Below are 16,528 nucleotides of genomic sequence, written 5' to 3'. Positions count from 1 at the left end.
CTGTCTTTCTAAAGAGGCTTGTAGTTTAGACGTAGCCAGAGAGAGACAATGATATGCCATATAAAGTTGATAATCTCAAAGACCAAAAAAGAGCTTCAAATATTGTGCATTTGTCTCACGGTGAGGAAAAAAAGAATTAAAGTGGGTAGTTTGTTGTTTTTTCGAAGTGATTACAGTATATATTCACTGTGAACAAAGACCATACCTGTGTGTGTAGATATATAATGTATGCATGACTTCATTTTTTATTTTATAGTGTTTAACTTGTTTGTTGTCTTTAGAGCAAATCACTTATTTTTAAATCTTTGCAAAAAGAGAGCACTTATAAGGAATGTTAAAATTAGTTTTTGTCCGATTGACTAGTTGTGAATCCATGAAAGGAACTCGGACCTGAAATGTACAGTTGATTTAAAGGTTTTACATCCAGTCTGATGAATGGAGAGCAATTCAGCAGACCCTGTTGAGATATGTCTGTCTGTATCACAAGAGATTAGTGCTGTGGATGTTCTCTCATGACCCTATTATGACTTTATGTTTTTAGAATAAGCATTGTCTGCTGGAAGCTGGCATAAGCTGCACAAAGGATTTAATCAAAGCCAAGATATATCCCATTATTCTCTTTATCAGAGTCTCAGAGAAAAACATCAAGAGGTTCAGGTAACATATCAAATCTTTGAACATCTGCTATTCTGTGTTTGTCGCTTAATAACACCATAGTCCAGTGACTTTCTCATTGAGCGAGAAAGAGGAAGAGCTTCTTCTCACTAATCTAGTGCATTAGGATGGCACAATTCCTCCCATGACTCATCCCCCTCCTCCTAGAAATATGACCACTGGCATAGTTATGAGTTGCCCCAAATCCAGCACTCTATTACCGTTCCTGACAGCAATGTTCGTTGCAGGAGGATGGCCCTAGAGCAGGGGTGGGCAAAAGGGCCTCCGTGGGCCAGATCCAGACTGCCAAGTGGGTGGATCCAGCCCACGGAAGCCCTGCTGTTCCCCTGCCCCCAGGCCTTAATTAGCTGGGGGCGAGGGAGCACGCAAAGCCTCCTCCTGCCCTGCCAGGAGCACATGGCACTTTGAAGCACCATGCACTGCTCTCTGGGGAGGGGAGAGCGAAGGAGGCTTTGCGCACTCCCCCCATGTCCAGGCCAATCAGGGCCTGGGGGCGGGGGAGCTGCGTGAAGCTTCCTTTTCCCTGCCCCAGCTCTGCAAGTAGCCCGTGGCACACAGGGCGGGAGAAGGTGTCCCGCGCTTCCCCACCCCCAGGCCCAGATTGGCCTGGGGGTGGGGGAGCGTGCCAAGCCTCTTTCAGGACATGGATGCCTAGTGGGAAGGGGGGGGCAAGGGGCTCCCCCACCCCCAGACCAATCATGGTCTGGGGATGGGGTAACCCCGCCCCTTCTGGGGTGGCCCCCAGGCAAAAATTATTGCCCACCCTTGCCCTAGAGTGTCTGCATACTCCCCCATATCTAGCACTTCTGTGGTATTCCCTACAGAGATTCTTGCTGGGAAAGACTGGGTCTGAGGTAGACATAAAATTCCATTCAATTAGTTAACTGGTTAAACCTTAAGCTTAACCAGTTAACTGATTGAATGGGGGCTGCTCCAACCCAGCTGCTTCCGACCCCACACAGAGCTGTCGGTAGCCTCACACGCGGCAGAAAAGACAACGGAAAAGGCAGGGGGCTGCCAGGTCTCTGGACACCCACCTCCGCCAACTGCCGCTTCTGGCCCCCTGAGAGCCAGCAGCCCTACGGGGCTGGAGCAGCATTCCACCTGCGGTGGGCCATGGACAGATGGCTGCTCCCGGGTAATGGTTAACCATTATCTGCTAAACATCACCCATTAAGGATGATGTTTACTAGGTAACTAGTTATCCATTCAGATCCCTAGTCTGAAGTAGTGATGATCTCCCTAGAACCCAGCACTCCTTCATTATTCCCCGTGTCACTGTTGGTGGGAGAGGACATAACTGGAGTAGCTAAGATGTTCTAGCTCGCCTACACCCTCCTTTACATCAGCTCTTGCTGGGCAAGGCAGAGACTGTAGGGACTCACTTTAAACCTAAAGCTATTTTGCTTATTGTCGTCTTGGTCATGTGATGCAGGAAGCTGTTGCCGAAGCCCGACACTGAGGAGGAGTTTCTACGCACATGTCGCCAGAAGGAGAAAGAACTGGAGGCTCTACCATGCCTTTATGCCTCCCTGGAGGCAGACATGTGGAGCAGTATTGAGGATCTCATCCGAATAATGAAGGAGAAGATTGGAGAAGAGCAGCGTAAAACCATCTGGGTAGACGAAGATCAGCTATAAAAAAAAAAGCAGCAGATAAAATGGAGCTCAGTGGCAATGGAAGGACAGTGAAATGGAGCTGGGACTCTCAGAAGTCTCTGATGCAGTCCGGCGCTCCTGTTTCATCTTTGCTGGCTGGGGACTTTTGCTGCTGGCAGAATGTATGTGTGGAATGGAATCAGAGCTGTGTGTTTAACAGTGAGCGTCACAGAGGCTAGGTAGTTAGGACAGGGATCGGAACGCTGCTACAAGAGCACCTCATCCCCTAGCATCCGTTCAGAGAAGACAGCTGTTTAACACATGAGAAGGAGAAAGATTTTGAGAAGGCGCTTGAGGTAATTTATTATGTATAAAGGTGGACCTCATTTAATCTCCTGGTGTGACCAGAGCAGTGAGATCTTTAGGCAGATAAAGGATGAGGGACAGGCTGAAGGACACGGTACCTAAGGAGTGCCCCATGCCCAGTTCAAAGTGAGAAACTGAATTTGTTCCATCAAAGAAGTTGCCGGGTGCTCAGTAGCAACAGAAACACTGCTGATGATCATCTTGACAGCTACGCAGCCCTATGCATGCATGTTTGTGCAGTCACGAAGAAAAGAAAATAATCATTGTTCCTGGCATTAATGAAAATGACAATTTTCCCTTCATTTTGAAACCTCAGTTCTGTTTAGCAATTTGCAGCAGCCGGCCTAGTCATGGCATCCTGAACAAAGCAAACTCCCAGCTCCCCAATGGCAAATCAAACCTTTCCAAATCTGCCCACACTTCAGTTAGTTTATCCCTGTCACTGTTATTTTACTAGTTCTATTATTTCAGTCATTCATTTCAATAGCATATTTTAGTACTAAAGCCGCTTGGTGTGTAGGATGGGCGTTGACTCCAGCTGCCGGTGACAAAAAGATGCCAATATTGTTAAAAGGTAGAGTATGTAAAACCCCTCTTAACAAACAGAACAGAGACTTGGCCAGCCATAAGAAAGGAAATCAAGTCCACCCTCTGCCATGGAAATGAAGATGTGGAGATGGTCAAACAGTTGGATGCTCTGTGATAGGAAATATAATGAGGTGGTAAGGGGCCCAATTTGGGTTACCCCAACAGGAGACCAGTTGAGGGAAGTTACAATATGTTGTTATGGGCACATCCAGAGGAGAACTGAGAGCTATATTGGTGAGATGGCTCTTACAATGACTGTAGAAAGAAGAATACAAAGTAGGAGATGAAAGACTTGGTCCATAAATCAAATGTCTGTAGACCTCACAGAGACCAATCAGAATGACAGCCTGGCATACAATCATGAGTTTTGGAAGAAGGCTATGAAGGTCTTCAACCCCCAATAAGGAAGTGGCAAGAAAGAAGAAGATGAATTTTAGTGCTGGGAGGAGGATGGTATCTGCATTTACCCCGGAAACCCATATGCTTCCCCAGCACTGCCACCTGCCAACACACTGCTCTGAATAAGAGGGCCTATTTTTAGAGGATTCTGGGGAAGTTTTTTCTCTGTCTAGGGGAAGTTCAGGTTTTTTGAGCCATTGAGTCCTTGGCCTCTGCCATGATTGCTAATGAGTATCATACTCGGCTACAGACAGCTGGGACAAAATTTTCAAAAGTGTCCAAATTACTTAGGAATGTAGGCCCCCATTTTCAGAAGTACGGCCTTCCTATGACAGTCAGTGGGACGAAAACTCCTTTGTTACTTAGGTGGTTTTGAAAATGTTACACCTGTATACAGGCATTGGATTGAAATCACCACATTAATTTTCACAGCAGCCTGACAATAATAATGACATGTACCACTTCTGACCTGGAATGAATGAAACAATGACCTTTGGCTGCATATCCCTTTTCCCTTGAGTCATCCATGTATCTCCAATCTCCTCCCTTTTCAGATGGAATCAATGCTAAAAGTTGTCATTGCTCCTGTGCTTATCCAAAGTCCTCTGGTTTCAGTGCTTCAGGCCAGCAGGCAGCAGCTGGTAATCAAAAGGCACACAGAGCCTAAGCAAAATGTCTGACATTGTCACAGTTGCTAGATGAGTGACTGCCTTTTCCTTGCGAGGTGTCTCTGATGTTCATGTGTGCTGGGTGCCTCTCTGCGGTGATGTACTTTTTTTGTCCTGGTCAGCTTGCCAGCCTGTGCCTACATGTGTGGTGGTGTACTTTATTTTTTAATTATGTTAGCTTATAGAAATCATTGCCCATTTTCCATCTTGTACCCTGCTACTGCAGCCATTGCAGCATTAATGTTTAAAGGCTGCTCACAGCAAGTATTTCTCTGTGAATAGTTAGTGATTTGTCCCGTTCTCTCGCTAGGATTCTGCCCTCTTCTGCAATGTACGGGAGTAGAAAGATTATGCCACTACGAGTACTGTATTTTAGCGAATATAACCCATAGCTTATACTCGTTTTTACAAACCCCTCGCCCCCTCTGCGGGGTATACAAAAAATTTTTTACTCACATGGTGGTGAGCGCTTCCCCACCCTTTCCCCCGCTGCACAGCCTCCGGGCGGGGGAGCGCTCATCTCCCAGTTCCTGTGCAGGAGCGCTCCCCCTGCCCCCTCCTGCGACTGCGCAGGAACCGGGAGATGAGCGCTCCCCCCGCCCAGAGGCTAGAGGCTGCGCAGCTGCAGGCAGGGGTGGGGAGAGCGCTCATTTCCCGGTTCTTGCACAGTCGCAGGAAGGGGCAGAGGGAGCGCTCCTTCGCAGGAACAGAGGGATGAGCGCTCCTCCACCCGGAGGCTGGCAGCTGCGCAGCTGCAGGAAGGTTGTGCGGCCGCACGGAACTAAGCGGGGTGAGTGCTCCCCCACCCAGAGGTTGTGCAGCTGCGCGGGAACCAGGAGGGGTGAGTGCTCCCCTGTCTGGAGGGTGGCTAATTCCCCCCTCTCCTCCCCGCGTAGAAGTCCTCCCCCTCCCGCACAGTTTGAAAAAAAGTCTTGTATACCCCGCAGGTAATACTCGTGCACGGGGTATACAAGATTTTTTTTACTCAAACTGCAAAAAACGTGGGGTATATTCGGGTGCAGGGTATATTCACTAAAAGACTGTAGTTTGTAAGCCCACATTGTTTTACAGATTATAGTATGCATATGCAATGGCATCCAACCATTCAGTGGCAGGGAGTAACAACCAAATGGCAGTGTTCCCTGTAAGCTGTGCACTTGTGCAGTTGCTCAAGAGAGATTCAGATGCTGCCCAACTGATTAGCAGAGCGCCCACAGCTAGGTTTTGTTTCCTTTGGTGGTGCACATCTGCACATGCCTCTGTGTACATACAATTTATTCCACACCTGGATAGAAAAAGTCTGCAAATGGATGTGAAAGGTAAGAGAGAACATTGCCAACTGGTGTACTCAGCACATTGCATGATTATTTAGAGGTCATCTGTAACTTACAAGAGCTGAAGGCATTGAGGAGGGCTAAAAGTCAGAGTGGCATTTTCCAGGTATTTCTGTAATGTCCTGAGACCACAAGTCTTAGGGTGTGTCTAGACTACAGGTTTTTTTTTTTTTTTTAAAGTAGCCTTTTTTTGAAAAAACTGCACCTGCATCTACACTGCAGCCACGTTCTTTCGAAAGTAAATCGAAAGAATGCGGCCGTTTTTTCGATCACGGTAAACCTCATTCTATGAGGAATAACGCCTTTTTTCGAAAGTACTCTTTTGAAAAAAGGCAGTATTGAATGCAAACTGTGCTTTTTCAAAAGAGAGCGTCTAGACTCTTTCAAAAAAGCAACTCGCTTTTTCGAAAAAATCTGCTTGTAGTCTAGACGCTCTCTTTCAAAAGAGGCTTGTAGTCTAGATGTAGCCTCCGTGTCTTTATGCAGAGCCTATGAGAAGGTGGGAATAGAGACTGAGGCTGGATGAGACGACAGAGGTAATTCTTTTTGTAAAATGAGTGACTCCATGGAAGAGATACTGGCACTTTAATGCACCCACTGTGATTTCCAAGGCCATTTGTAATGTTAGTGTCTGCTGGTGTGAACTAGTGGAGTCATCCCTAGCTGAACAGGCGCAGCAGCACCCACTTCTACTACACCCAGTCCCTCCACACAGGTGACTGGCAACCCATCTAGTATATATAATCCTCATCCATTTTTCCATGCTGAATTACTCTAGATGGGCTAGAAGCTTTATTTTCCATCTGATTCCCCAATTTGAATTCAGGGGACAGATCCGCAGCTGTTGTAGGTTGTCATAGCATCACAGAAGATAGTGGCACTATCCATCACAATGTACACCCTCTGACATCTGGACCTGATCCAAGGATCACCAATGGAGCAAACTAACCTCCGGTATCTGCCCAAATGCAAACATGCAGGACTGAAATGTGAATTAATTTTTTTTCAAATTTGTGCGTGTTCAGCATCTGGGTTTGGATTCTGCCTACTCTAGAGGCAGTTTTGAGATCCACATCTGGAGCTGGGACTCAGTTCCATGTCTTTGATTCATCTAGTTCAGTTTTTCTTAAACTTTTTAAGACCGAGGAACACCAAACAATTTTTTTTATGGGGAACACCAAGGATTTTTTTGTTGAGCAAAAAAAAAAGTTGGGGGGAAAGTTATTAAGAAAAAAAAGGGTCAGGAGGATGTTATTGAGAAAAAAAGTCGCCTGCCCCTTTAAGGGTGGCCATTTTGAATTCTGTTGTTCTCCCCGGCATACCTCTGACTGCCTCACGGCACACCGGTGTGCCACGGAACACAGTTTAAGAAACAGTGATCTAGTTCTTATTTGTGTAAATTACCAACCCATCCTCCCTCAATCATCCAAACATTCTTTCGGGTACAGCCAATCTTTGGAGAGCAGGCAACAGTTATTAGAAGGGATAAGAAGCAATAACTGAGCAAATTACCTATCAGACAGCTAAATGGAAATTAGTTAAATTGATTGTAGAATAAAGATGGGTCCAAAGCAGAATCTCAGTCTGGACTCTCCTATGTGTGGAGGTTTGAAATCCAGATTAAAATCCATGCTTTCCCAAATTTCAGAGTATTAGCTTTTTAGCTCAAGCAATGTCTCATTGTTCTGCATTTGTATGGCCCCTAGCACTATGGGACGGGTTGGTCCTGAACCAATATCGGGACTCCTAGATACTGCCATTATACAATCAAATCATATCAACCAGGCAGAGACATTCAAGCTGCAACACCGCATTCAAATTGGAATCCGTGATTTGAATCTGTGGATTGGCTCAGACCCATCTCTACTGGAGATTCATCTGATCTGTACAGGAATATAGTAAGCAAGCAAAGTTTACATAAAATTCTTAAAATACAAGTTGCTAAAGGTTTGCAATTGGAGGCTGGAAAAAAAGTCTTAACTTTTTTCAAATCTTAAATTGAACAGATGAGTTTTCCAACATCCGAGGTAATTGCCTTGTCACTTGATGAGCTATTTATTCACTAAGAACACTTACAGAACAAGGAAATAAAAATCTTTTTTTAAATGAACTGTTTGAAAATCTATTTCTTTCCCTTTAAGTTATTGCAATAAGAAGAGTTGGTTTTAAATTCCAATGGTATGCTTTTCCACCAGAAAGTGCCATTTCATGACAATCAAAACATTCCACAGAAGGAAGATAAATTTGAGTAATATTCATTAAATCAAAATGAAGCCTTTTGGTAATGTTGAAACATTCCATTCTGACATTTTCAGTTTGGAATGTTTTGATTTTTGGTTATGAAATATTTATGTTCATTTTTTAAAGTTGAAATCGAAATGAAATGTTTCAGTTGAACCAAAACAAAACATTTTCAAATCTTTAATTAGACAGGAAATTTTTAAATTCTGTGGTTTTCATCCAATTTTGAAGAAAAACATATCTCAAAAATCATGGAATTTCCCCCACCAAAAAAAATCTGGTTCCCACACAGCTCTAGCAAAGCAAGATGTGCATGTCACAAAAGGACACACACAGTCATTTACTATATTTTTGGTAAGGTACCAATAAGTCAGGGTGGGGTATTAAAGGTTATTTATATATAACTTTAATGTAACATATGAGAAATATGGTTATAATGGTTTACTATCATCAGATGGTGGTGCTGAATTCAAGATAATATGATATAATAATGGTTTGCAGTCATCAGATGTGGTGCTATATTCAAGATAATAAAAGCAAACTAAATACAACTTTCCATTCTGCTTTGCCCAGCTGTTAAATTATGTTGCATTATATAAGTCAGTATCATAGAGGTCAGCCCAGTGGGGAATTGTTGCATGTACGAATTTCATGCAAACTTTATTACACACTATTTGATTTTCTTTTGTAGCAGCATGCTGGCTGGAGACTAACCTGTCAATTGTTTTGTAATGGCAGACAGCAGAGATAGCACAATTTGTAAGGGAGGGACAGCATGCATAAAGCAGATTCCACTCCCCCCTATAAAGTTTAGGCAACTGGGGTACGTCAACTGGGGTACGTCTAAACTACATGGCTCCGTTGACGGAGCCATGTAGATTTGTTTGTTCGGCAAAGGGAAAGGAAGCTGCGATTTAAATAATCGCGGCTTCATTTCAATTGAAATGGCTGCCGCGCTAAGCCGACAAACAGCTGATCAGCTGTTTGTCGGCTCAGCGCGGCAGCCATTTCAATTGAAATGAAGCTGCGATTATTTAAATCGCGGCTTCATTTCCCTTTGCCAATCAGCCTAATCTACATGGCTCCATCGATGGAGCCATGTAGTTTAGACACACCTCTGCAGGTATCATAGAAATGTCAGTATATCACTTATATATTTTTATGTTAATTTATGCTGAACCATTTTCATAACCTGAGGGTGGTGGGGACTCTAGCAGTGACAAGGTGCTAAAATCAGAATGCTCTGTCCATGTAGACTGAATTCAGTGCTGTGGGATTCAGAATTGTTATGTAAACTTAGTGCTCCCAGAAGGATTATGACATGCCAAATAGCTGTCTATGTAAAATTGGGGCTTTTGAGCAGCAGTAATTACTCCATCTCATGACTCCGCAGGGCTGGCCTGAGTTATTCTTGCGCCCCAGGCATGCGGCACCTGATTGACATGTACAGGGAGCTGCGGCCCTGCCCCCAGGCTGCAACCTATGGGGGGCACCTGATGCGGCACCCTTTACCACTTCAATCAGGCGCCCCCCATAGGTTGGTGCCCCTAGCAGCTGCCCAGCTAGCCTCCCCGCCCTTAATCCTGCCCTGTGACTCCGGATAGGCAAGGCACAGCCGGGGTTTAGGGCTCCTGCAACAGTGGCAATCTAGTATTTTGCCTCTGTGTTTAATGCTGAATGAGCTAAAGCACTAGGATTTAATTCTGTGGGACCTTCTGATTGCATTTGTGGCTGGTTCAATTTCTATGCCCCCTTTTGAGTGGGAGAAGGGACTTGCAGTTCTGAGAAATAACATCCTTGGAACTCAGATCACTTGCAATTTCTATTCAGTGAAGATTTACCCTAATGGCTCTGCTCCAGACATTTAATCCCCCTGTAAAACAAAGTGTGAGTTACATGCACATCCAAACAGTCTTGTTCTAGGGACTGTAAGACAAGGTGTAGCACTGCAATTTCTATTTTAATGTAGCACTGTTGTTGTTGTACTCCCCGCTGGATAACATTAAAATGTACAAGAAAACAGACAGCCATTAAATGTTTGGCTCTTTTCTTACAAGTTCTTTTGTTTTCCTCACTCCACGTGCCTTATCCAGTTGTTAGAGTTCTTGAGAGCCAGCCCATTCATAAATGCAATGCCTTTGTATTGTCGTAGGGTCCTTCATTACAGAGCTGTCCTATGCTGTGATCTGTGGCACCAAATGATTAAAATGGGGGAGGGGTAATCAACAATAATCCCAAAAGAGAACTGGTTTTATTAGCTGTATCCACACAAGATGAGAAGGTAGGTAGGGAAATCTACTGTGGGTCAATGCAACAGTCCTTCAGCTGGGGAGACCTGAATCTCAATTTGATTTTTGCAACAAGTTAAATCAATCTGGTTATTTTGCTGTTGCTGCTAAAATGGCCATTTAGCCACATGTTAACAGAGTATAGAAGTTGTTCCATTGGAAGAACTCTACAGCTCCAACACAACACCTGGTGGAACCAGTGCCTGTTCCTGTCCTGTACAGATAATCTAATTCTGCAATGCTGCTGCTCATCAAATCTTGCACAGACTGCAGAGTTTTCTTATGCTTCTGGAGAGAGCGTTCAGACTCTGCAAACATATTATTCACCTTCAGGGATCATCCTTGACTTTCCATGTGATACTTTTCCTCTGCTCTCAGGAACTGTCCCTGGACTCTTTCTAGGGAAATCTCTTCTGGCCTCAGGCACCCAGCCAGAGCCTGCAAGAGGAACAGTAAACAGTTGGCTCTTAAGATTTCCTTTCATAGAACTCCAAATGCTTTATAAACGAAGGCATTGCTCTCTGCATTGTACAGATGGGGAAAACACAGGTACAGAGAAGTGATGGGTTTTGCCCAAGATCAAATAACAGGACAGTGGCAGAATGAAGAATAGAGCCCAGATCTCATGACCCCTAGACTCATGCCCTAGCCCAGAACAATGCTGAGTTGCATAGTTATATAGATTGACACATTGAAATAGGCCCCAGGCTCAGACACAGGCCAGTTGTAATACTGCTGTCTAGCATTTGAGTGTTGACTGCCCTGTCAGATAAGGTTTCTATTAAAGCTTATTAAGGCTTGCAGATGATACCAAATTCCAAGGAACTGTAAGTGCTTTGGAGGATAGGGTCAAAATTCAAAATGATCTGGAGAAATGTCTGAGATAAATGGGATGAAGTTTAATAAGGACAAATGCAAAGTACTCCACTTAGGATGGAACAATCAGTTTCACACTGGTTCACACTTCAAATGGGAAGTGACTGTCTAGGAAGGAGTACGGCAGAAAGGGATCTAGGGGGCCTAGTGGACCACAAGCTAAATATGAGCCAACAATATGACATTGTTGCAAAAAAAGCAAACACTATTCTGGGATGCATTAACAGGAGTGTTGTGAGCAGGGGCAGTGGGCATGCTAGGCAGGAGAGGGCATTGCCTTCTCAAACTGCCAGGCATGGGTCCACCCACACTCCGCCCCCTGAACACCTACTCTAGGCATACTGGAGGCAGAATGTTGCTGCCCCCAGTTCCTACCCTTCCCAGTGTTCCAGGCTGGGGTCGTATGCTGCCTACCCTTCCCAGTGCTCTGGGGCCAGGGAGGCTGGGGCTGTACGCCACTCACCCTTGGATCTGGGGAGCTTGTGACCACATGCCCTCCTCCCTCCCCAATGCTCCAGGGCCAGAGAGGCTGGGGCCGCACACCCTCCTGTCTCCCCAGGGTGTTTGGGGGTGCTGGGGCCCTGCACTGCCCCATCTCCCTGTGATGCAGAGGGGACAGGGCCTGGGGAGAAGGGGCAGGGCTGGGAGTCATGGCTCCCCAAGCCCTACCTTCACCCACCACCCATGGTGGTAAGCAAGACACAAGGGCTATGTCTAGACTGGCATGATTTTCCAGAAATGCTTTTAAGGGAAAAGTTTTCCATTAAAAGCATTTTCGGAAAAGCTCATCTAGATTGGCCCGGACGCTTTTCCGCAAAAGCACTTTTTGCGGAAAAGCATCCGTGGCCAATCTAGATGCGCTTTTGCACAAAAAAGCCCCGATCGCCATTTTCGCGATCGGGGCTTTTTTGCGCAAAACAAATCTGAGCTGTCTACACTGGCCCTTTTGTGCAAAAGTTTTGCGCAAAAGAGACTTTTGCCCGAACGGGAGCAGCATAGTATTTCCGCAAAAAGCACTGATTTCTTACAGTAGGAAGTCAGTGCTTTTGCGGAAATTCAAGCAGCCAGTGTAGACAGCTGGCAAGTTTTTCCGGAAAAGCGGCTGATTTTCTGGAAAAACTGGCCAGTCTAGACACAGCCAAGAAGTCATTCTTCCGCTCTACGCTGCACTGATTAGGCTCCCATTGGAATACTGTGTCTAGATCTGGGCACCACATTTCAAGAAAGATGTGGAGAAACTGGAGAGGGTCCAGAGAGAATCTAGAAGACATGACCTATGAGGGAAGGCTGAAAGAACTGTGTTTGTTTAGTCTGGAAGAGAGAAGACTGAGAAGGGACATAATGACAGTTTTCAAGTACCTAAAAGGTTGTTACAAGAAAGAGGGAGAAAAATTGTTCTCCTTGACCTCTGAGGATAGGACAAGAAACAGTAGGCTTAAATTGCAGCAAGAGAGGTTTAGATTGGACATTAGGAAAAACTTCCTAACTGTCAGGGTGGTTAAACACTGAAATAAAGTGCCTGGGGGGGTTGTGGAATCTCCATCACTGCAGATATTTAGGAGCAGGTTAGCTAAGCATCTATCAGAGATGATCTAGATGGTGCTTGGTCCTGCCATGAGGACAGGGGACTGGGACAGGGGATGACCTCTCAAGGTCCCTTCCAGTGCTAGTGTTCTAAGAGTCTAGTATGATTTGAAAACCCTACCAGTGAGCAAAGTTTAGAACAACAGGAAGCTCCTACATGAGTCCTGTTTCACACACTCACCCTCCCTCCCCCGCCATCTCTTTCTGTTCCTCTGCTGCAGCAACCCTCTGATGTTGAGATCACAAGCAGATTCTCCGGGGTTAAACGCGCCATTAGTCACTGGGAGAGAAAAAAAGACCCTTTAAAAACAGATGGTGGGTGATAGAAAAACTGTGTGAGTGTAAATATCTATACCAGTCCGGCTGTTTCATCAGATATTAGCATCAAAAGCCGTTTGTCAATTTAGTAACAAACAGCAGTATTGATTTTATTCCAAACTGCAGACATCATGAGAGATGGAGAGGTGGTGTTTTCATATAGAAAATCCTAGGCTGCAGATCGGGCCTGGGGAGGAATAACAAGAAAGGACAAGCTTGCTATCAAAGAAACTGCAGCTTCAGAATCAGCTCGTATGTAAATAGCAGGCAACAGGTTGGGGGTTATCAGGAAGGATGTGTGGGTTAGTTCAGCCTACAGAGTTCATCACAGGGTCGGGCCCCAGACTAATGAGCAGAAGAGTTAGTTTCCCCTTTTGTGCACCAGAACCTGTTCCCTTTGGTCAGGGGTGTCCTGCATCACACGATGTTGCTATTTCAATCTGCACCTTGATAAGCAGCTTCAGGGAAAGGTGGAGAGAAAGGAAAATGCAGAACAAGAGAGTGGAAGAATTCAGACTGAAATCTAGGACAAGAATGGTGTCTGTCCTGTCCTGTCTCCTATAAGCTTCTCTTGTCATTAGCTGCAGGACTGACAAGTAGACTCTGGATGCATTTCTTGATGGGAAGGGGCAGGTACCTATGATCCCCTGGAGAGAACGTTCCTTCCACTCTCTGCTAAATTCGGCATAAATATTCCTCTTAAACGTACCTCACTGAAGCTCGCTGCTCTCTTGGCTCTCAGGAGAGAAGTGCTCTACAGGTCTGTTCATTTCCCCAACAAATGGTCTGGAGAAACAAAAAGGAACTGCCAGCACAGCCCGCAGCAATTTCATTTATTACAGCACTAGCAAAACAGTGAGGAAATGCAAACAGAAGTGCACTTAAGTCCCCTCAGAGTTCATGTCGAGCCAGATCTCACAGGGTTCCCATCCGGGGGCAGCTTTCAGAAAGGGCCAATGGCAGTTCCTGGCATAGCGCTCAAAAAGCACCAAGTCCCAGCACCATGCACAAAGAAGGCCAAAACATACAAGGGCTGAGTCCCCGCCTTGTATATGGAGAAGACCAGAATGTAGAGAAAGGAAGAAAATGAAGCCAAGTCATTGAAAAAAAACGAAGAATAATTCACGGTTAAGCAAAATAAGAGGAAAGGGAGAGAAGAAAAGAGCCCAATTCATTCCTGGTGTGAGTGGACAGAACACCGTTGATTTCCACGACATTCAAGCTGGTCTTAAACATAGTCCAAAAGGAACTAAGCTGAGTCTCTGCCTGGACATCTTCACACCAACGTACATTTATGATTAAATACAGTCAGAAAGCCCAAATTCTGATTCCTATACTTGCATCCCTCCGTGGGTCTGAGGTGGGGCACAGTTCTATTTAGGAGGAAGAAGGGGATCAGAACATGCCTCTAAATATTAAGGTATCGCTGCACACCAGCGGTTCCCACCTGCATCACTCCCAGTGAGCTCTGGCCCCCCATGTGCCTGCCCTCCTGTGCTAATGGGCTTTTTCTCTCTAGAAGCCTGAAATAAATGAGCCTTTTTCTAAAGCCAACCCCATGCTGGTTAGTTTGAACTCTGGCACTGTAGCACGGCTGCTTCTCTACGCTCTGGTGCTGAGCTACTCCCCTCATTATCAGACTGCTGCTCATTAATCAAAGCACTAACAGGAGATAGAGAAGGCAGGAATACGGCGTGGACAGTGCTTGCTTTGTACTGATTGATTTCCCCATCATAGTTTATTACTATTATTTACTTTGTGTGCCTCAAAAGAGATTGAACTGCAATGCATGGTGGGCACCTATTCTAATTTCTCTTTTTAGCACCTGCTATGGCAGTAAGAATGGCTAGTTCTCCAATGGCCAAGGGTCAGCATCTTCTCTGCTAAGGGACAGAAAGAGTAGTGGAGTTGTTATAGAAATGGTGTTCTTCTGCGACATATGGAAGTCCTGATTTTCAGAGTGTTGAGTCTCCACAAGTCCTGCTGAAATCAGTGAATTCCATGGGTGCTCTGAAAACCAGAGCCCAAGCTATTGTCTGGCAGTCCTCTATGTTGAGCAGGGTTGCAGCAGGTGGGGGGATATGGTAGAGATTTGTAGGACATGGACAGTTACATTTATATGGCAGCTTCATGGTGTCAAGCTTTTGTCTTGGCTGTGGTGGTAATGAAAAACTCGTGGTCCTCTTCCTCCATTCTTACCATTCATGCCAATTGGAATTTAATGTTCAAACCAAGTTGGGGCAAATTTTGCAGATTTTCTCCCTGTTGCCTAGACTATCAGAGCAGAGCAGATCTAAAAGTTTGCATCTGGGGGGAGTGTGAAGTGGTCAGTGAAAAGTTCTCCTGGCAGCTGACATGTGCATCAATAAAGGGAAGGAGGCTGCAACAGGACTTACAAATGGCCCCCAATAAACATCTCAGTCCTATCAATATAGAGGTGAACCTAGGGCCTCCAGAGACTGTGGGTGACATCCAGGCCATACTGAAGTCAATGGCAACACCCACACTGCTTTTACTGGAGACCAGGGTTTCACACTAGAGATTTTCAGGCATCTGAACCTCTGATTGCACTTATTCTGAAATTACCTTATTCAAGGAATCCAACAGGCAGGTTGTATTGCAGGCATGGGTGTGAGAGGCAGTTGTGGGGGGAGGAGGATAAAAATACATGAGTGAAAGAGTTGTTTTTCTACTTTTATTTTATAATTAGCCCAGGTTAGAATGAGGGGGTAGCTGCAGGGTGACACAGGCCCTTAGCATCATTGCATTAATAAAGTTCATAACAGAAACCACAGCTATTCAGCTGAGTTGAAAAGTTTCCATGGGTGATTCTTCACCCTTACTGGCAATGTGAGTCTCCTTCCAACAGGAATTTCTTTCTTATCACGTGCTTTATCTTGTTCAGATGCTGTTTTTTACTGATGGGGATGGGAAGGAGTGAGTCACTGATACCTTCTGACAGTGTGGCAGAATTGATCAGAGATAACCAGTCTTCCTCTACTTGCTCAGCTAACAGATAGCTTCTCTAGCTCCACTGGCAAAAGCCTTTGCTTTTTGAAGTTGAAGATGCTGAGAAGGACTTCCCTAGATCTCTCTCAATACCTTATATTTACAGTAGTCTGCTGTCCCATCTGAGTGGGATTACTGTGCTTTTACAATGGTCCCTTCTCTTGTGGCTGAGATCCTTGGAATACACCAAATAATTGTTTTCTCCCTGACTTTCTGGAACAGCAGGAATGCTATTTAAGTGACTGCTCAATGGAACATCAGATTATATTATATGAAAACTCAGATGATCCTACTCACCAGGCCAATATTTGATCATACCTATATGGGTTAGGAAATAAGCATTTGAGACGTTGATGTCATAAATGTGTTTTTACAAGCCCCACTTTGTGAGCAATGGGAGGAGGTGAGATAGAAGGGGTATACATAGACATTAGTGATGGATTTAACCAGGACCAAGTCCAGAAGTCTGGATAAGATTCAGTTGAGCAGTATTGGTTAAAGCATTAAATACCTTTGTAAATCTGGCACTGGTTCATTCATATTTTATTATTATTGTTATTAGGGCTCAGGATTTACTGCAGTTG

At 45.0% G+C, this 16,528-nt stretch overlaps 1 protein-coding gene across 4 annotated transcripts in view; it reads left to right on the top strand.

Annotated features, from left to right (window-relative positions):
• Positions 1 to 4,897, top strand: part of CARD11 (caspase recruitment domain family member 11) — an 81,214-nt gene extending 76,317 nt beyond the window's left edge. For 3 of the 4 annotated variants that reach the window (XM_075899622.1, XM_075899623.1, XM_075899624.1), the window contains 2 exons: positions 542 to 657; positions 2,111 to 4,896. In XM_075899622.1, the coding sequence (XP_075755737.1) occupies positions 542 to 657; positions 2,111 to 2,315 (321 nt within the window). In that variant the 3' untranslated portion in view covers positions 2,316 to 4,896. Of the gene's footprint in view, positions 1 to 541; positions 658 to 2,110 lie in introns of all 4 variants that reach the window. The other variant, XM_075899621.1, reaches the window with a different exon arrangement.
• Positions 4,898 to 16,528: the final 11,631 nt, after the last annotated feature.

This window comes from Pelodiscus sinensis, chromosome 16 (genome assembly GCF_049634645.1).
Source record: "Pelodiscus sinensis isolate JC-2024 chromosome 16, ASM4963464v1, whole genome shotgun sequence".
Classification (NCBI taxonomy): Eukaryota; Metazoa; Chordata; order Testudines; family Trionychidae; genus Pelodiscus; species Pelodiscus sinensis.
This window is presented reverse-complemented; position numbering and strand designations above follow the sequence as displayed.